Source organism: Acipenser ruthenus, chromosome 41 (assembly GCF_902713425.1).
Source record: "Acipenser ruthenus chromosome 41, fAciRut3.2 maternal haplotype, whole genome shotgun sequence".
Lineage (NCBI taxonomy): Eukaryota > Metazoa > Chordata > Actinopteri > Acipenseriformes > Acipenseridae > Acipenser > Acipenser ruthenus.
In genome coordinates this window covers 2,319,700-2,341,536 of record NC_081229.1, presented here as the reverse complement: position 1 = coordinate 2,341,536, position 21,837 = coordinate 2,319,700, and the positions used below count along the sequence as shown (strand labels likewise).

General features: G+C 41.0%; 1 protein-coding gene across 1 annotated transcript in view; it reads left to right on the top strand.

Moving 5' to 3' along the window:
• The window catches only part of LOC117433631 (beta-1,4-galactosyltransferase 3-like), a 28,290-nt gene extending 14,393 nt beyond the window's left edge, over positions 1 to 13,897 (top strand). Inside the window, exons 2-7 of the mRNA XM_034909811.2 lie at positions 4,191 to 4,988; positions 7,098 to 7,333; positions 8,235 to 8,422; positions 9,143 to 9,265; positions 12,004 to 12,108; positions 13,184 to 13,897. Coding sequence (XP_034765702.1) covers positions 4,730 to 4,988; positions 7,098 to 7,333; positions 8,235 to 8,422; positions 9,143 to 9,265; positions 12,004 to 12,108; positions 13,184 to 13,334 — 1,062 coding nt within the window. The 5' untranslated portion in view covers positions 4,191 to 4,729 and the 3' untranslated portion in view covers positions 13,335 to 13,897. The remainder of the gene's footprint in view (positions 1 to 4,190; positions 4,989 to 7,097; positions 7,334 to 8,234; positions 8,423 to 9,142; positions 9,266 to 12,003; positions 12,109 to 13,183) is intronic.
• The last annotated feature ends 7,940 nt before the right edge of the window (positions 13,898 to 21,837 follow it).

Genomic DNA, 21,837 nt, shown 5'->3' with positions numbered 1-21,837 from the left:
ATGAGATCATTACTTCAGGGTCTGGAAGGAGGGTTCATTTTTCCATTTAGAACAGGGTTGGAACAAAGACCTGAAGCGGAAGAGACGACTTTGGCCTGGTCTGTTGCTGGTCATTGGATTGGGAGTCTTGGTGAATTTGGTCTGCCCTTAGCATTGACGTTCACAAATAACAGTAAACCGAGCGTTTCTATAGCTTCCGCGTGTGTACAAACCCTTCACTAAGGTACAGGCTTGTGTCTAGAGATGAGGTTGCGAAGGAAACCCAAAGGGGAATTGCGATTTGTTACAGGGAAACTAAACCTTATAGTCTGGGCAATGGGAGCTACATGTTGTGGCTGAATAGAACACATGTTTCTCTCTCTCTCATGCTCTGGGCAGCAGTGTGGAGTAGTGGTTAGGGCTCTGGACTCTTGACCGGAGGGTTGTGGGTTCAATCCCCAGTGGGGGGACACTGCTGTTGTACCCTTGAGCAAGGTACTTTACCTAGATTGCTCCAGTAAAAACCCAACTGTATAAATGGGTAATTGTATGTAAAAATAATGTGATATCTGTATAATGTGAAATAATGTATAATGTGATATCTTGTAACAATTGTAAGTCGCCCTGGATAAGGGCGTCTGCTAAGAAATAAATAATAATAATAATAATAATGCTTGGAGGTGAGTTCCTCTTGTCGGTGTCACGCTACACAGTATACAAATCTAACACCTCATTGTAGTTCTGCTCAATAGGTGACAATGAAAGTTGGCTGGTAGTGTAACTGCTGCACCTTCTAGGATCACGTTCCCTTTGAGCTTCTTGGCTGCGTTGCTTGGAGAGGTCTGTTGGGAGCTGGGCTGTTTTGTGCTAGAATGATTTCATTCTTCAGAGAATACAAAGCCCAGGGGTTGGATTTCATCTTGTGTGGCAGCTCAGGCACAGACATTCACAGGGATTGATTGGTTTCATGTCTTTTGCGGCGCGACTAAACTGAACCGATTCACTAACTAGAAGAGAGGCTTGCTGTTTTGTTAGATATTTTGGTGTATTCTGAAGAAACTCATCTGAAAGTAAGTTTTTGTCTTTTTGTTTGTTTTTGTGGTCTTTTAGTGCAATTCTTAGGTGATTTTCAAAATGCAATGGCGATTTTTTTATTATTTTTTTAATTTTTTTTGCAGAGGGTTAATACTTTAGCATTTCTGTTAAACTTGCTGACCTGTAATGAAAATGTCTCTCTGGGTGTGTGAATTTCAATTTTCGCTCTGTAATCCGTGATAAAGATACAGTAGGCACTTGTATGTGATAATGTTAGACCACTTTGTGCTTTTTAATTAGGAATAAAACAACTTCTAAAAAGTCTCATGCAGTTTACCATTGGTGACACTGTTCCTTTTCTCTTACTATTTTAAATGAATTGCAGATGTGGCCTTTTTAGTCATGAATTAAATGAGACAAACACTAATTTTGTGTATTTTAACAATTTTCCGAGTTCCCGTGGTTTGATTTCATATCGAAACGACAGAAGCAGTGGGAGTGTTCAACTACATTAGCACACGGCTGTGTGTGTGTGTTTATAATTGGGGCTTCTGATTTTCTGTGTTTTTAATGACTTTTCTACTCTCCTTTTAAGAATTCAATCGATACCTGTTAAGCCATTTGTGTCTCTCAATCACAACTGAGAAACGCATCAATAGTAAAATTGATTTAATTAACGTTTGTTTTGTGTGTGTGAAACAACTAAATTGGCTTTTAAATCAGCCAAGACTTACAAACAGTTACTAAGAGACTAATCTTTATTAAAACTATAGTGAATTAAAGTATTTTCTGCTGGACACACTCTTTATTACAATAGTTATGCATACTTGTATCTACATAAAGAGGAATCGCTTCTGCTTTTAAATGAAAAGGTAAGACTATATATAAACGCCATTTCTCCCAGCACTGGAGTCTTTTATTTAGCTTTTGCAGTTCGGGCTTCAGCAGATCCTCTGGTGATTTATCTGCATGAGAATGATCTTGGGGTGTTAACAGTGCAGGCAGATCTGTTAGCAGTACATTGAAGCACAGGGTGGGGCTGCCTGCGTCCTGTTCCTGCAGCTTTTCCTCAGAACACAGCATTCCTTACCTTTGAATCACAGGACACCTATGCCCGAGAGACTGCTATTCAACCAGCAATCATTAACACGGCAGCTTTTTGAGACGAACAGGGCTTGACTAGGAGTCAGAAGCTTTCACCTGCTCTTTCAGTCTGCGCACCTAGCTGGGTTGAGACTACCCAGGCTTGTGCAGGTACTTTGACACCTGAATTCCTGTTTTACTGGACCACAGCAGGAAAAGGGCTGTTAGGTTCTCTTTAATTTAACTTTAACATATTTGAAACTTTGGTATTATTATTATTATTATTATTATTATTATTATTATTATTATTTATTTCTTAGGCACCCTTAGCAAATTACAATTGTTACAAGATATCACATTATTTTTTACACATTATTTTTACGTACAATTACCCATTTATACAGTTTTTTTTTTTTTTTTACTGGAGCAATCTAGGTAAAGTACCTTGCTCAAGGGTACAGCAGCAGTGTCCCCCTACCTGGGATTGAACCCACGACCCTCCGGTCAAGAGTCCAGAGCCCTCACCGCTACTCCACACTGCTGCCCCAACCGGGTATGAACCCATACCCGGCTATTCTTTACATGGTTTTTTTTTTTTTTTTTTTTTTTGCATCTAAATTGTTATCAGACTGGTTATGTTGTTAGGTACTTCCTGTCAGCTACATATAAACCAATGCTGTAAACGTGTCAGTTGATGGTACCATGCTTGAGTTTAGATCCAAAATGAAAAACTTGGGAGTGATTTTTGATCCTGGATTAATTTTTGAATACTGTTAAGGCATCATTTTTCCACCTTAGAAACATTGCTGGGCTGCGACCTTTGCTCTCTGCATCTGTAGCTGAAAAACTGGCTCATGCTTTTGTTTTCTCACTGATAGATTATTGTAACACCCTGCTCGCAGGCATTTCTAAAAGCATACTTAACAAATTACGATATGATCAGAACTTGGCAGCTAGAATCCTGACTAGGTCACATGCAGGTGATCACATCACTCCTGTTTTGGAGTCCTTGCATTGGTTACCTGTCAGGTTTCGAGTTCATTTTAAAATTCTTTGTCTTACCTTTTAAGGCTCTGCATGGTTTGGCTCCACTGTACTTCTCTGATCTTTTTATCTGTTTTACACTCCCTCACGCAACCCTCGCTCAGCTGATTCTAGACTGGTATGTCTTTCTCCTGCTCATCTACGCTCTGTGGGTGACCGGGGCTTTTGTTATGTCCCAAAACTCTGGAACCCCATTCCTATAGAAATCAGGGATCCAGCTTAAAAAGACTTAGGAAAGGCAATTTTGTGAATTTTTGCATTTCTTTTGTTGTGTTTTTCTTGTAAAACACTTTGAGATGATAGCATTTTAAAGGCGCTATATAAAAGTTATTATTATACAGGTAAAATAAAACTTGCTGTCATGCAGCTTTTATATTTTATTGGATACTCTTGTTACACCCTTGCTACAGTATATTAGCAGTTTAGGAGGGACAGATATATCTGTAGGCTGCTATTAAAAGGCTGGAAGTGGTTCTCTTAAGCTGGCACAGTGTGGGTTAATTAACACTTGGTTGTGTCTCAAGAAAATGTATTACTGTTAGTCTGAGTGAGAAGGTCTATCAAGTTTTCATTCCCAGAGGCTTGATCCCTTTGGCTCCCATTTGAGATCCGGATCATTTCGGTTTGGTAATATGGGAAGGACATCCTTAAAGACAGTGTTGGTCCACTCTAACCCAAGTTTCTAGGGATTTAGTTTCTGCTCAACAAGTTAGACGGTTTTCTGGTATGCAGGTAAAGTTTTCGGTTTCTGGCTGGTGTGTTGATTTTGTAATACAAATATAAAAAAAATGATTTTGTTGTTTTAGAGGTTCAAGCAAAGCAAGATATTTTTTTTTATTTTTTTTTATGGCTTACGTCAGTGGTGTCCAATCAATGCCGGTTCTGCAGGGCCATTCCACTCCAGCTTGTTTAACAGGTTTGACTTGTTCAACCAGTAGTGAAAGGGCTGATTTTGGCCGCCCCTGGACTAAGTGAATTTAAGTCGTGACTGTTGTTGTGTTTTTTTTTTTTTTTCTTTCTTTTTTAAACTTTTTTTTAATCTTTTTCAGATGGTCGGATGGTTCGCTAACGTTTTCAGTAAGGTGGAGTCCGGAAGGCTTCAGAATGAGGATAGCTCCATCCAGTCCCAAGGATTCTTCTTCTTGGACCGGTGTGGTTTTCAGTAGGAAGGAAGCTATTCCAGTTGTGATCCCTGTTTTTTATCTTTCATGACCCGTGCTTTGTGGAAAACCCATTTCTGGAAAACTAGAGGTCGTCTCAAGAGAAGACATCTTCATAGGGCCTGAGGAGAGATTTTTCTAGAGCAGTTTATTCCAGCTTTGCCTTTTGTAAAATTTTCCAGATTTTTTTTTCCTGAAAGGAAACCGGGGTGGGGATAAGGAGAACCACCAACGGCTTCTGTCATTTATTTATTTTTTATTCTACGTTTTTTTTTTGAGTGCCTTTCCAACTTCCCCTCCCAAAACCAAATGCTGCTGAAGATGGTTAGATGAGACTAATTCAATACATATATATGTATGTTTTAAATATTTTCTTTTTATTATATCGTTCTTATTTTTAAATTTCAAATTCTGTGAACTGCGTGACCATGCTGTTGTCCAAGGGGAGGTACTTGATGCTTTTCGTGTGCGTGCAGATGGTAGTGATGGCCTTGATGTATCGCGAGGGCTACCGAAAACGGGTAGGGTATTTCCTGGGCATATTTCGGAAAGGCGGGACTCCTGCAGCCATCGCCCAAGGGAACCTCACCCACCCTGGGGACGTGTACGCCAACCTGAGCCTCATCGTCAAACCCGCCATGCGCGAGGAAGATCTGCCATTCTGCCCGGAGAAATCGCCCCTGATCAGTGAGTATAGAGGAGTTTTTGCTTTAGCTCCTTCAAGTACACAAGGAATCGAGTGCTGCTTGTTCAAAAGCTTTCTTCGTCTAAAAATACATTTGATAGCGACTCAAGTAATGTTGTTGAAGCTGACACCCTGGGATCCTTCAAGAAGCTGAGTGATGAGATTCTGGGATCAATAAGCTACTAACAACCAAACGAGCAAGATGGGCCGAACGGCCTCCTCTCGTTTGTAAACCTTCTTATGTTCTAAGTATCACAACTTCAGCTGAGCTTTAGTACTATGTGTTTAACCTTCGTTGACCCAGGATTAGTAAATATTATTATTATTATTATTATTTATTTATTTCTTAGCAGACGCCCTTATCCAGAGCGACTTAGTCGTAAACAAAAAATACATTTCAAGAATCAGAGTACAAGTATTAATACAATTAAGAGCAAGATAAAATACAATGACTTTGGTTCTAGTAAGTACAAGTATATTACAAAATACGAATCAATATCGGAGCAGATAACAGCGTCAGTGATACTTACACCAGGATACGATTAAATGCAGAATGCTACAGACTGAATACTCAAGTATCCAACAACATGTTCATTTTGAGATGAATTCAGTACAATATATGATGTTCTATTGATTCTTTCAGACACACATGCTGCTGTAGCCAGTACCCTGATTTAGCCTGTACAGCAGAATCCTTTTTTAGGTTACTCGCGTGGAGACTATTGGGAGGATCAGAGCACTCTAGACAGCTTGCTCATCTGTCCAGCTGTGTGCTTTTAAAAGCGGATCCCTTCCAAGCAGATGTTCTGTTGGATTGTTGAGACGGGAACTGATGCAGGGGGAGGTTGAGGGAGAGGGGGGACACAGATCTACCCGCACGCAGGCTGCGGTATGTGTGTCAGTGGAGAGTGATACTTCCCTACATTGATCGCTGAGTGTCATTACGTTTTCTTTGAGATGCCCATCGCAGCCATCTCATTTAATCTGCTTATCAATAGAGATGTGGAGTGCCTCTACGTACAAAACAGAGAGGGGGCTCAAATGTGACAGGGCATGCTGAGCACTCTCTTCAGCTCAGGATGATTATTTATTATTATTATTTATTATTATTATTATTATTATTATTATTATTATTATTATTATTATTATTATTTATTTCTTAGCAGACGCCCTTATCCAGGACGACTTACAGTCATAAACAAAAATACATTTCAAGAATCACAGTACAAGTATTAAGTATTACAGTGACTTCAGTTCTAACAAGTATGACAAAATACGATTCAATAACGGAGCAGATAACATTGTCAGTGATAGTTACATCAGGATATGATTAAATACAAAAATACTACAGATTAAATAACACTTGTGACAAATTACAGTACTCTAAAGTACAGGATTAAATGCAGTAAAATAGGGAGCAGATAGGGGGGTGTGAGTCTCTGCATCAGTATGATTATCAGTATTGGTGGGGGTGCAGAAATGGTGTAGCTAGTGCTAGAGCACAGAGCTGACACCGTGAAACTAAAACCACTTCATTTTACCAGCACTTAGGCCACACCCCACAGAATTGAGATGGTCTTTTGGCAGCGCAGTGTTGGGCTCAGTGTGATGCTGTGGTGGACCTGATTGCCTCATTTCCAGCATTAACTGCAGTCAGCTGTCTCTAATGGGGCTGGCTTGCATGCTTGCTTCCAGGCTTGTCATTTTATAACTGATCCCCCCTGGCTGGGCTCTCAGTGAGTCATTCTCCAAGGCTTAGTAAATAATAAATCTCGTGAAGTGCTTCAAGCATGCTTTTGAGATGAGTGGATTCATTATATGTGTGATCATTTTGAAGGTGGAATAAATCGGATGTGCAAAATTTTAAATATCCCATATAATATTCACGTACGTATCCTTCATGTTACGTCGTTTTCAATTCTTTTATGTCTTATTTCCAGGCTTTTATCTTTTTATAAATTTGAGTCTCGTTTTGAATTCTCATCCTGTTTAATATTTTTAAAATGCAATTTAAGATCTAGAAGACCTTAAGATTCTTCAGAATTGTAAATGGGCGCTGGTTTTACACACTGACCACTTCCTGTTTCCTGTGGTCCCCTCCCACCCCCCAGACGGTCCGTTCAGGGTGACGTTCCCTCCTATGCTGACCATGGCCGAGGTGGAACAGAAAAACCCGTTCGTGAGGGCCGGGGGACGGTACAAGCCGCCGGACTGCCAGTCGACTCATCGCACTGCCATCATCATCCCTCACCGGAACCGAGAGCACCACCTGAAATACCTCCTCTACTTCCTCCACCCCTTCCTGCAGCGGCAGCAACTCAACTACGGCATCTACATCATCCACCAGGTACTGCAGGGGGCGCTCTCGCGCGCTCTAAACACGCTTAGGGACCGCAGCGCGAGTACAATCGAAGGAACGCGGTTTTAAGGTAAAGGCGCCGTGCCTCGTACAGGCTTGAAACGGAGGCCTTTGTGGGACACTATCTGTTTGCAGGTGTTTATTGTAAAATGTTATTATAGAAGTCAATTGTGTGCTGTTCTCTTGTGATTTATCTTCTCGGGAGCACTTTGAGGGTGCAAGAGTCAAGTGAGTGATTCAGTGCAAAACCAGGCAACTCTCTTACACCGTAGTTCTGCATCGCCCTACAGAACGAACTTATTTTGCTTCATAAAGTCGAATGAAACCTGCTGAATAATGTTACGTTAACATACTGAATTACACGCCGCTTTGTAGTTTTCCATATACTTCACGGAAAACCTGACACATTGAAAACTCACTGACACATTGACTTCTGGCAGACCTATCATTTTGCAATTTCTTTGTTTTACATGATGTTATAGGGCAGCAGTGTGGAGTAGTGGTTAGGTTTCTGGACTCTTGACCAGAGGGTCGTGGGTTCAATCCCCGCTGGGGGACACTGCTGCTGTACCCTTGAGTAAGATACTTTACCTAGATTGCTCCAGTAAAAACCCAACTGTATAAATGGGTAATTGTATGCAAAAATAATATCTTGTAACAATTGTAAGTCGCCCTGGATAAGGGCGTCTGCTAAGAAATAAGTAACAAAATTATGTTCATACAGTTTATTTATTTTAAATTCTCAATCCTAAAATTCTAGCTGAAACAAAACTGTACATATTAACTCTCCTTATTGTTGCAAGAGTCCAACAAAGATTAAAACAAGTATTGGGACGCACTCTTGGAATCCATGGTGTTGAATGGCTCTGCTGTTGGCTTGTCTCTCCAGGCTGGGAATTACACATTTAACCGGGCCAAGCTGCTGAACGTGGGCTTCAAGGAGGCGATGAAGGACGAGGACTGGAGCTGCATGTTCTACCACGACGTGGACCTCATACCGGAGGATGACCGCAACCTCTACACCTGCGACAAGTACCCCAAGCACGCCTCCATCGCCATGGACAAGTTCGGATACAAGTGAGACCCCCTGCTCCAATTCTCAATAGCAACTCCCAGCTTCTACAGCAGCACTGTGTGATGAAATTACAACTCTCTACTCCAGTTACAATTACTCTGCAGTCATTTTATAATTGCAATTTCTACAAAAAAAAAAGAGAGAACTACAAACCCCCCTTTTCTCCCTGTCCGACAACACTATTTTACTGCATTTAATCCTGTACTTTAGAGTACTGTAGTCTGTCACGTGTTATTTAATCTGTAGTATTTTGTATTTAATTATATCCTGATGTAATTATCACTGACACTGTTATCTGCTCCGTTATTGAATCTTATTTTGTCATATACTTGTACTTGCTAGAACCAAAGTCATTGTATTTTATCTTGCTCTTAATTGTATTATTACTTGTACTGTGATTCTTGAAATGTATCTTTGTTTTACGACTAAGTCGCCCTGGATAAGGGCGTCTGCTAAGAAATAAATAATAATAATAATCATGTAATGACAAATTCTAGCTTGGGAGTCTGGATTTAAAATTAATAATGTAGAGGGGTGGGTAAGCATTGATACAGAAATGAGCGTTACAGGGCTAAGAACGTTTTTAATATTTTATAATACAATATGAAAAACCCATTTTTGTACCGGCACTTTTTTTAAATGTTGGACTATCACTAAAGAGTTGTGGCGTTTCTACACAGAGATGTGTCTGGTAACTGTGGGCTTGCTCCCTGTATTCCCAGGCTGCCTTACAAAACTTATTTCGGAGGGGTGTCTGCTCTGACCCCAGAGCAGTACATGAAGATGAACGGCTTCCCAAACAACTACTGGGGCTGGGGAGGCGAGGACGATGACATCGCGATCAGGTGAGCCCCGGTCTCCCCACAGCTGGAGCGACGCTCTATCAATCAGGCTCCTTGTTTCACCGTGTTTGATTGTGAGGGGGTGCACGGTCTTAAACTGTATTACACTGTATTGTGTCACAGCCTGACTTCAGTTACAGTAACTGGTTGCCACTGTGAGAAACTTATTTTAACAGAATACTGCCAATTGCAGTTTTGATCAACGGTGTGTTGGAATCGATTTGAATGGGAATCGGAATTGATTTTTGAAAAAAAAGGGTATGAAATTGTAAAACCGGAACTGACCCCAACCCTCGCTTGTGCATTCACTATTATGCAATAATGTACAAGCAAGCTGGTCGATAATTGTATCGATTTCACTAGATGGGCTGTAGGCTACTGCACCATTGTGTCCCAGATAAGACACATTCTTACTCTGTTTGAAGTGTACGATTACATCGCTGTTTGAACTCTCCGTGGTCTTCCAGGGATCTGAGATACATTTTAGGAGGGATCACCAGAACACCATAGGCTAGGATTCTCCTTCATAAACTAAATACATAATGTGTACTCATTTAGGATAAAAAAGAACATAATTATGATCTTTTATTTAACATCATGTAAGCAAAGAAAGAAACCACTAAATGATATCGCTAAAAGTCTAATAAAAAAAGCCATAATAGCAGTACAGTAGTTCATGTTAGTTTTTAAAAAGTGTCACATTTTTTCAATTGTTTGTGTATATATGGAAAACTACAAAGCGGTGTGTAATTCAATATGTTAACGTAACATTATCCCAGCAGGTTTCAATCAGCATTTAAGAAGCAAAATCAGTTTGTTCTGTACTAGGGTGAGGCAAAACATTTGCCCATAGCTGTAGATCCCTTATCCGAAGCAAACAAAGCCTGCTGTATGCAGAGTCGATGATGCACTTATCATGCACTCCAGAGTGCATGCAGGGAGAAGATGTTCTCAACATGCCTCCCAGAGGCAGTAATTAGGAGCAGACTGAAGCTGCTTGTAAGTGTTTTTGGAACTCAAACAAGGGGAGCTATTGTCTGTTGTTGCTGTGTGTGTTTTTTTTACACCCTGCTTGTGAAGATGCTGTGAATGGGACTCCGGGAGTTCTATCACGTTTTGTGAAGCGCTTGATCTGTTCTTTTTGATTTCCCTGATAATTGTTTATTATTTGACGCAAGCTTTGCATATATCTGGAACAACCGCTTCTTTGCATGTGATGAAACATACAAATAATATAGGAGGCTGTGTGGTCTAGTGGTTAAAGAAAAGGGCTTGTAACCAGGGGGTTCAAATCCTAGCTTATCCAGGGCGACTTACAATTGTTACAAGATATCACATTATTTTTTACATACAATTACATTATTTTTACATACAATTACCCATTTGTACAGTTGGGTTTTTACTGGAGCAATCGAGGTAAAGTACCTTGCTCAAGTGTACAGCAGCAGTGTCCCCCACCTGGGATTGAACCCACGACCCTCCGGTCAAGAGTCCAAAGCCCTAACCACTATTCCACACTGCTGCCCTAGTAAGAGAATAATATTGGCATTGTCGAATCTGGGGACAGAAAGAGGTCTGACCAGCTGAACGCACAGCCACAAATGTTAAAATGCGCGAGACTTTTTAGCAGTTGTTTTAAGACACCTGTTTTAAAGCACAAAGGGGTGTAAAATGTTCACACACAAGTGCCTATTGTTTCCATATTACAGACCAAAAATGTTCTCACACCCAGAGGTTTTCATGCAGGTGGGTATATAAATGACAAGAGGTGTTCTAATACATGCGCGCCCGACTGTATGTGCCCTTTCAACTCTGCTAGCCCCACCCACTTTGCATGCAGACAGCGAGAGTGGGCGGAGCTTACAGAGTTGAAAGGTTACTGTGTGTCATGCAGGAGCATTTCTATAAAACCCTTGGTTGGTACTAGCCCATGCAGAATGGGGCAGGCTCCTTTTTGCTTTTGGAGTTCCCCAACTAGTGTTTTTTTTGTTTTGTTTTTTTAATTTCAAAACGCAGGTTTGACATTTCCAAGCAGCTTAAGAGTCACGCTGATGTTTACGACATTTTTTTCCAATAAGCCACACATTCCGGTTTCTGCACCGGGCCAGGGGAGAAATTGCAGCGTTCAAGTCCTGACCATTCGTATAGCATTCATTCAAGGGCCTGAGCAAGCTAAGCTGGGTTGCGAGGTTCTGTAGCCTAGATCGGGTTTTAGAGCGTCTTACAGTGACGGTGCTTGACCGAACCTCCCTCTACTGTTGATATCTGGCAATGCTTGTGCGGCAACACTATATATACAGTATCTCTCTCTCTCTCTCTCTGTCTGTCTGTCTGTCTGTCTGTGTCTTCTTTCTTTCTTTCTTTCTCTCCTTTCTTTCTGTCTTTCCTCCTTTCTTTGTCTCATTTATTTATTTCTCTGTCTGTCTCTCTTTCTTTTCTTTTTCTCTCTCCTTTCTTTCTTTGTCTGTCTTCTTTTTCTCTGTCTCTCCTTTCTTTCTGTCTCTCTGTCTGTCTCCTTTCTTTTTGTTCTCTCTCTCTCTCTCTCTCTCTCTCTCTCTCTCTCTCTCTCTCCTTTTCTCTCTCTCAGGGAATTGAACACGGTGCATTAAGATTTATTTTTTTAATACGCTATAATTTAATAAAGGTATTGAATGAAACAAAATATATAATTGTGTATGCAGAGTAGCACATCTGATTGACTTTTTCAAATAAATTCTCTCTCTCTCTCTCTCTGTCTGCAGAGTGGCTCTCAGTGGCATGCTGATTTCACGACCCTCAGTACAGGTGGGGCGCTACAAGATGATTAAACACGAGCACGATAAAGGCAATGAAGAGAACCCCAAACGGTAATTACTTGGAAATTGCTAAGTATCTGCACCCCCCCCCCCCCCCCCTCTCAGAATTGCTCACCTTTGCCCACAGCCGATACGAAACAAGCTGTAGATTGGTGATTCTGGTATCTTGGTCTGAAAGCCACATTTAAGCTCTGCTTTAGCTCAAGGGAAAAGTTTCCATGACTAGGACTGGGTCATAAACACTCCTTGCTATAAAACCTATGGCATGCTGGGTATTAGTTTAAGTCATGCTGTAAATGTTTACCAACTCTGCCCTCTAGTGGACAAAGGGGTGTGCTGCATGATCATTCTCAAAACATCTTTCAAAGCCTAATCTGCAGTGTGCAGTGCGCTTAAAAACAAATACAGCAGACGTTTGCCTTATTGACGCGCTGCCTGTTACACTTAGGAACCTGGCAGCCGGTTTAGTTTCCTGTAAAGAATTGAACACACTGCATAAAGATGCATCAAAGATCAGACATATTTATTCTGAAGATCGCTCTGTGAAGTTCAGGAAGGGGATATTTTCACGTGTCTGTTGTTTTTATGTTTTTACTTTGTTTGTTAATTCACCGATTTGGTGAAAATTAGAATGCATTTTTAAAAGGTGGACATAAATAGTCTACAGTTTAGCATTTACTGTTTCAGGTAAGCATTTAACAAGATATTTCGCAGTGAATACAATATTATTATTATTATTATTTATTTCTTAGCAGACGCCCTTATCCAGGGCGACTTACAATCGTAAGCAAATACATTTCAAGTGTTACAATACAAGTAATACAATAAGAGCAAGAAATACAATAACTTTTGTTCAAGTGTGACAAACCACAATTCAATAATACAGCAGATAATAGTGATAGTTAAATCAGGATATACAGACCTACCCAATCCTCCTTGTGCTCCGTCCTTCAGGATGAGACGTAAAACAAACTAGGTCCTATTGGAAGTGACTCTGCAGCAGCAGTTGTGATGCATAGTTCACCCCCTAGTCTCTCTAAGTCGCTTTGGATAAAAGCGTCTGCTAAATGACTGATTAATAATAATAACGATGTCTGTACTTTTTTCACTGTTTTGTGTCTTGCAGGTTTAACATGTTGGCGAAGACAAGGCGCACATGGAAGCAGGATGGAATGAACACGATGGAGTATGAGGTGCTGTCTAAGGAGTTCAGACCACTCTACACTAACATCACTGTGGACATAGGCTCAGAAAAGGGGTTCCACCCCAAAACGTGAAACCAGCCCCTAGGGCGGCGCCATACTCTCTCCAACCGCTTGAGGACACATCTCCTCTCACCTCTCTCTGATACAAAAAACAAACTCTGTTATTCCTTGAAACTCTACTGGCACTTTAATGGAAACACAGTAACTACAGACAAGACTTTTCTTTTTTTTCATAGTAGAAAAGCCTTTTTTATTTGTATTTGTTTTTGGGTTTTTTTTCTATCACACGGATGTGCTTTTACCAGAAATTGTTAGAATTTTTCTGGAATGAATGTTTTTGACTGATATTTTATATAAATATATATCAGATTTCTTGTAATCACCCACTATGCCTTAAATTCTCTCTCTCTCTCTCTCTCTCTCTCTCTCTCTCTCTCTCTCTCTCTCTCTCTCTCTCTCTCTCTCTCTCTCTTTAAATAGTTGAGATCTTGTATTTAAACAAAAAAAGGACGCGCTGGTCTGTGCGATATTCCAGATCTGTCGAAAGCAGGAGACATTTTCCTTCATCTTTTTACCGCTATTCAATAAACTTTACAACACAAAGTAAAATTAATCTTAATAAAAAAATAAAATTACTTGTTTGTCCAGCTTTTGAATGAAGACAGTTTTCCCATGCTTTTACCATACTGTGGTTTGCCATAATATGCTTTACCAGACCTCTCTGTGCTTTACAATGCTTCCCTATGCTTTACCAGACCTTTCTGTGCTTTACAATGCTTCCCTGTGCTTTACCAGACCTCTCTGTGCTTTACAGTGGTTCCCAATGCTTTACCAGACCTCTCTGTGCTTAACAATGCTTCCCTATGCTTTACCACACCTCTCTGTGCTTTACAATGCTTCCCAATGCTTTACCACACCTCTGTGCTTTACAATGCTTCCCTATGCTTTACCAGACCTCTCTGTGCTTTACAATGGTTCCCTATGCTTTACCAGACCTCTCTGTGCTTAACAATGCTTCCCTATGCTTTACCACACCTCTCTGTGCTTTACAATGCTTCCCAATGCTTTACCACACCTCTGTGCTTTACAATGCTTCCCTATGCTTTACCAGACCTCTCTGTGCTTTACAATGCTTGCCTATGCTTTACCAGACCTCTCTGTGCTTTACAATGCTTCCCTATGCTTTACCAGACCTCTCTGTGCTTTACAATGCTTGCCTATGCTTTACCAGACCTCTCTGTGCTTTACAATGCTTGCCTATGCTTTACCAGACCTCTCTGTGCTTTACAATGCTTGCCTATGCTTTACCAGACCTCTCTGTGCTTTACAATGCTTCCCTATGCTTTACCATAACTCTCTGTGCTTTACAATGCTTGCCTATGCTTTACCACACGTGTCACCATGGTATATCACACTTTGCTGTGCTTTTACTGTGGTAAAAGTGTATACGGGCTGTGTGATTTGTATAGTGATATTGTAAACTGGTTTTAGATTTAATTTAACCACATGGTGTGCAGGGAGAGTCATTCTTTGCTGAGGGTTCCAACAGGAGCGTTCTTGGGTGTAAAGAGGCCATTGGCTTGGCTTGGGGGATCGGAGGACGCCTGCTGACATTAAGTTCTCCTGAACTGCTGTGGAGAGTTTCTGCAGTGAGGGGAACACCATTGGACACTGTAAACTGGAGAGAATACAGAGTAAAATAATCAGGCCCATATGGGCATTAAAATCTATCAACGGAATGAATCTGTTGAACCCTGGCCTACACTGATTGCAGTAAGAACACAACAGTGGAACTATGAGGCAATTAAACAGTGCAGGAAACCAGCTGCTTGGTCGCTGGGTCACTTTCTTCTCCTGACAGGTCTGGTATGTGTGAGTTTGTGGGGGATGGTGTTAGTGAAGATCCATGTGACGGAACGCACACCCTCTTAGAAAACATGCATCTAAATATAGCCAGTTACTCCCGTCCTCGCTCTCCGCTCGCTGTGTTGTCAGATTCATCGGCAAAGAAGCCTAAAGAAATGCAGCTTGCAGGTTTGATCTAGATGTGACTCGGTCATTATCAGTCTCTTGTAGGATCGACTTGGAGTATTGAAGGGTCTGTTTCTTCCACGTAGTAAAGAAGTTTTTTTTGGAAAGCCAGATCAGAATGTCGTTTGTGTACAGTACACAGCGTGGAACACTTCATCCAACACTAATGTTCTCGTACGTTTTCTTAATGTTGTAACTGTCTCAGGCAGTGCTGTGTGATGCTGTTGTAAGAGAGTGCGATCTGGGCTCAAACTGGCCACCCTGCACACCACAAAGCATCTTAAACAACTTTGAAAAAGTCTCGTGCATTTTACCATTTGTGGCTGTGTGTTCCTTTTCTCGTCCTATTTTTTTTTTTTTTTAACAAATTGCATGTGTGGCCTATTCAAGTCATTAATTAAATTAAACAATCACTGATTTGCCTATTGATGGTTTTCCAAGCTTTTCAGTTAGTGGTTTTATTTCATATGCACAACGAATCAAGACTGCAGAAGCAATGGAGGGTTTCTAATATATATATGTGGTTCTGAAAGGGAAACTACCCTTATGCCTCAAGAAAGAAAGTCTTTGACCAATGTGTGCTGCCAGTGCTAACTTACGGATGCAAAACCTGGACCCTGGATGCAAAAATGACTCGCAAATTACAAACGACTCAACGGAGTACGGAAAGATGCATGCTGGGAATAACAAGAAGAGACAGGAAAAGGAAGGAATGGATAAGAGCACCAACAAAAGTCTGCGATGTGATAATAAGAGCGAAAAAAAGAAACTGAAATGGCAGTGTGGGCCGGACATGTGGCAAGAACAGACCATCGATGGACCAAGGAGATGCTAGACTGGATCCCAAGCGATATAAAGCGACCAAGAAGATGACCTCCAGGAAGATGGCAAGATGAAATTAGGAAACACGCCTGGAGCAACGTGGATGAGAGACGCAGCAGACGGGCTTGTGTGGAAGAATCTTGGGGAGGTCTTCATCCAGCATTGCATTGAAAAAGGCTGAAGATGATGATGATGATGATGAGGATATATTATCAGTAATTTTGATTTGTTTTTTATTTTACTATTTTTTTCACATGTAATCATATTTAGTCATACTTATTGCAATTAATGTCCATTGCCGTTTCTCGTGCTTTACGACACCTTGCATATTCCTGACATGTCATAGTCATCCATTTTTTTCAGCCATATTGATACCTCCAGTTTTGAATTTACAGACATGGCAATGGGTAGGGTGGATGCTCTTAACAAACGTGTTTTACCTGCTTTTCAAACCCAGAGCCCCACTGTATTTGCTGCCCAACTGAGCCTGCTGTCAGTCTAACAGCTTTTGCAAGAGTCCAGCCTTCCTGGTGCCTGTTCTAGCGCTGTCTAGGCTCTGATTGGTTGCTTGTAGGCAGTGTGTGTGTGAGACAGCTTGCTCAACAAGCTTACACATTTACTCCACTCTGCTCAGACTGAGAGTGCGCCCGGCTGTTTAGTTAAAGTTAGCGCTGGCAACTGCTTACCTCTTCTAAGTCGTGAGTATATTGTGTGTATTTATAACAGCAGTGCTAACTTACAACTTTACACGTGATCTTCAATAGCAAGGCAGCAATAGTGTGGCACTGACAGAAAGACGAGGCAAGGGCAGCTGCTGTGATAATCTTCAGGATAATAACGGGATATGTGGATTCAAGGCAGTAGCAGAATACATGTACAGCACAGTGCGTCTATGTTGTAGACAGAAAGCAAACTCCATCCGTTAATAAGAAAATAGCAAAATGCACTACAGTGTAGCAATAGGACTGATACTGGAAAGCTTTATTTATTTAACCAAAAGATGTACTCTTAGAGACTGTGGCCTCATTTACAAGGGGGTCCTGGAATTTAAAAAAAGATACTTGCAATGAGAGTGTAAACTAGAGCCAATGCGATACTTACTGGCAGCCATTAAACACAACAGAGTTTGCATTACTTTTAAGCCACATATTTACATTCACATACAGTGACTGTGTTTTTTTAAATAATGGGGAAGACGCAGAACAGTACTTCAGCTGTCAAAGTGGTGACGTGTGTATGCAAATACCAAAACAATGCAAATTTGTGGTGCTATTTCTAGTATTGAAATTAACAAGTGGGGCCAGATTTTAATCTCATTGTACATGTGTATAGTGACAATAAAGGCATTCAATTCAATTCAATTCAATTCAATACATCCACCAAGAATTTTTTTAGGAGTGAGACATAATATATATATATGAACATAATTTAGATATTTTATTGGTAACACTTTTAAAATAATGGCTGCAAATTCCTAATGAATTCCCGGCTGAATCCCGCAGGGATCACAGCTGAATATCGTCTGCACTTCCTCTGAGTTCTGAAGTCATTCATTTTAAATTCATGTAGAATTAATTACCACCCTTCTTCATTCCATGTTCCTTTGTAACAAGCGACGTGGATCATGTGTGTAAGGCATGCATTCTTTCATGAATGAACACTTCTCACATGATGAATCAACAGGGGGCGGAATTCAAAATGAATGACTTCAGAACTCGGAGGACTTGCAGAAGATATTCAGCTGTGATATTCCTGTGATATTCAGCCGGAACTCATTATGAATTACCAGACGTTATTTTAAAGAGTTTCAGTTGCTTGCCGTAGATTTAGGCAATCATCCAACGTGTCTTTATAAACGCAATTGCCAGCGCCCTCCAATGATCTGCCACTTTGACTCAAGTTTCCTTTTGTTTTTCCGGAAATATACTAGCTGTGCACTAGATGGCGCTGGTGCTTACTAATCTAATGGCAGTGTGGCTCATCTAGCCTACATGAACTATGTCTATGGCAGGCAGCTTGACTTTACTGGTCACTATTTCTTTTAAATCCAGATTTCTGTAGAACTATGGCTGTTGAAACCTGTGTCCATTGTGAGTTGGGCCCTGCTCCCAGATGTGAAATGCATTTCCTTCTAACCCTTACAGCATCCATCCCTGTGCATGCCGTTTCCTTGGTTACGGTATTGCCGGTGTAATTAGTACTCTGAGCTCATTCGCAAACACACAAATAAGGCGCTCGGCTTCCTTTAATAAACCGACCGCCGCAGTTTTGCCTTTTAGATGCCAGGTAATCCCAAGTTAAATATTGTTTTATACATGTCGTTGTTGAATATCTTAGGATTCTTGTTTGTTTTGTGGCTTTTGATAACATTGTTTGTTTTGTTCTGGGTTTTTTTTTTTTTAATGAAATTGAGTCGTGTCGGTAACAAAAAAATAAATAAATACAAAATGAAACTACAAAAGGTCTATTATTATGAAACTACAAATGGGTTATTATGGCTTCAAGTTGACTTTTGCGATATCGTTGTGTAGTTTCTTTAAATGTAAACATCAGTTTCTCTATCCTGAAGAAGAGAACTATACCCTTGTGATTAATTATCGTTTAGTTCGTCCAATAAAAGAGATCACCTCAACTTCTCTTTGTCTCTCATCTCTGGACAGATACGGCTCCTATTTCTTCGATCAACAGTGTTTTGTTTTTTATGGACATTCTCAAAAATGTTTAGTCGATGATAAACAGCTGCGGTCGTTCGAGTACTTAAGCGGTTACTCACTGACGCATTATTAGGAACTTATTTTTTTTTACTGACACGACTCAATTTCCTTATTATTTTAACCAGTAGGCTATACAGTACAGGGTGTTGAAATAAAATTGGTCTTAAAATATGACCTGATTTTTTAATTATTATTATTATTATTATTATTATTATTATTATTATTATTATTATTATTATTAATGTATATTCCCAGAGTGATGTCAAATTGCTTTTTTTCCCCCCATACTGTTTTACGGTGCTTGCAATTATTCTCCAGTAGTATTTATTCAGTAATCCAACTAGTTGTGATGTAGTGGGATTGCTAACAGTATGGGGCGCCGTTTGTGTCATGCACAATTTTGTCCACGAAAGGGCTTTTGTGCACAAAATACATTACAACATGTATTTCGTCCCACAAAACGAAAAACAAATGCATATAATATTGTCCACAAAAGGCAAAAGACAGTTTTCATTTTGTGGACAAAAAGGTAAAAGAGAGTTTTCATTATGTCGACAAAATGAAATTGAATGTTTTCATTTTGTGCACAAAACACACTTTTTCTTAGATCATTTTGTGGACATAATGAACAGTCAAGTATACATTCTGTCCACGAAAAGCAAAGTAAGTTTTCAGTTCCGTCCACAAAATCATTCAACATACAGTTATCATTTTGTGGGACAAAATGCATATTTTGTGGGGCTAAAACTAATTATGTGCACAAAATACACATTCTGTGGAACGAAATACACATTTTGTAGCACACAGTGCTAATTCTCTGCACAGAATACAATTTTGTGGCACAGAATACTCATTCTATGGGACAAAATGCAATTTTGTCGGACGAAATGATAATTATGTCCACAAAATACTCATTATGTCAGACAAAATGCTAATTATGTGCACAGAATACAATTTTGTGGCACAGAATACTCATTCTATGGGACAAAATGCACTTTTGTGGACAAAAAAAAAACGGCACCCCATATTACAGAGTATCTGTAGTATTCAAACGGGACGGATAGACCCACATCATACAGTATGAAGCCTGTGGAGCGAGCATAGATTGATACACGAGGTCCCCGAGTCAATATTGATTTATAAAGGTCGAGTAAAGCCTGCTTGTCGTCTCACCTGCTTTTTTATTAAATCCTACGATGGCATGAGAAAACCCACAGAAAACCAGAAAGGCAAATATTCGGGCCGCGCTTTATTTTGAGCGACACGTTACCAGTTTTCCATATCGAAAATAAAACGGACAAATTGACATTTCAAAATCTAACATGAAATAAATACTGCACTACTGTTATGGCTTTTGCGATATCATTTTGCAGTTTATTTGAGCACATGACGTTAAATAATGTTTCAATCCTACAATTCTAGCTGATGCAAAACATTTGGCCATAGCTGTAAATTTAAAGCTGCGTGGTGTGCAGGGGGGAGTCACACAGTCAGGGGAGCGCATGGGTCCCCGAGGGTCTCCCCTGGTAAAGGCACGGGTGTGTGGTGTGCAGGGGGGGAGTCACACAGTCTGGGGAGCGCAGGGGTCCCCGAAGGTCTCCCCTGGTAAAGGCACGGCCGCGTGCTGTGCAGGGGGGAGTCACACAGTCAGGACAGCGCAGGGGTCCCTGAGGCTCTCCCCTGGTAAAGGCACGGCCGCGTGGTGTGCAGGGGGAGTCACACAGTCAGGGGAGCGCAGTGGTCCCCGAGGGTCTCCCCTGGTAAAGGCACGGCCTCGTGCTGTGCAGGGGGGAGTCACACAGTCAGGGGAGCGCATGGGTCCCCGAGGGTCTCCCCTGGTAAAGGCACGGGTGTGTGGTGTGCGGGGGGGGGGGGAGTCACACAGTCTGGGGAGCGCAGGGGTCCCCGAAGGTCTCCCCTGGTAAAGGCACGGCTGCGTGGTGTGCAGGGGGGAAGTCACACAGTCAGGGGAGCGCAGGGGTCCCCGAGGGTCTCCCCTGGTAAAGGCACGGCCGTGTAGTGTGCAGGGGGGGAGTCACACAGTCAGGGGAGCGCAGGTTCCTGGCTGTATGAAGTCACTGGTCTTCGCTTAGGATATGACAAAGGAGTGTTGCATTGCTGGTTATCTTCCAGTGTGGCCTTGTCTCCATCCTATCTCTCCATTAGACTCAAGGAGAGGCTCCCCATAATCTCGTGCCTGTATCTCTTACACAAGCACCGCTATCTCCCAGCCATGACGCTCCCCTTGGGAACAGCAAGGTCACTCAGCTCCGGCTGACAAGGTCGCACACTTCCAGGAGAGTGGAGAGAGATAAGATGTGGAGCCTGCGTGGGAGAGTTGTGGGGTTAGTCGGAGCTAAGGTTTCCACCCGCACCATTAAACCAATCTGTGAAACCTGTTCAGATATCAAACCAGATGCCGTCCTTTTCCTCTGGTAAAGATATACAATAAAATACACGTTTCTATAGCGTTTTCATCACAGAGAACTACACATTTTTTTAAATTAACAATTAAACTATTCAATTATAAAACAGACTAATATAAAATGTAATAAGACAGAGTATCAAATTCAGTTCCTCAATGCTTTTTAAGTTGAAATGTAATATCTATGTTTTCTAAATAAACCGCACCTATAACCGCGTTGCCCATAATGTGACTCTATATTAAGAAAAAAAACAAACAGGTGGCACAGAATTTCACGGGGAACTGAATTTGATAACCGGCAGTGCAACTTCTCAAACTCGAGTTAAAAATAAAAGAAAATTAATTAAAAATGTGTGACCGAGGGGCGGGATATAAAACGACGCTCGTTTTTGAAGTTAATGAAAAGATTAAGAAGATTAAAAACTGGTTGCCCAAACAAATCTTTATTTCACCGTATAGGATCAGCTTATTTTAAAACACTCGGTGTGCAGCACTGCAGCTATGTGAGGCAGTGCGTTTTGACGCGGTCTGTTTGTTTCTCAACAGATCAAGGTCATTTAGACTTTAGCACTGTGCCATCTAT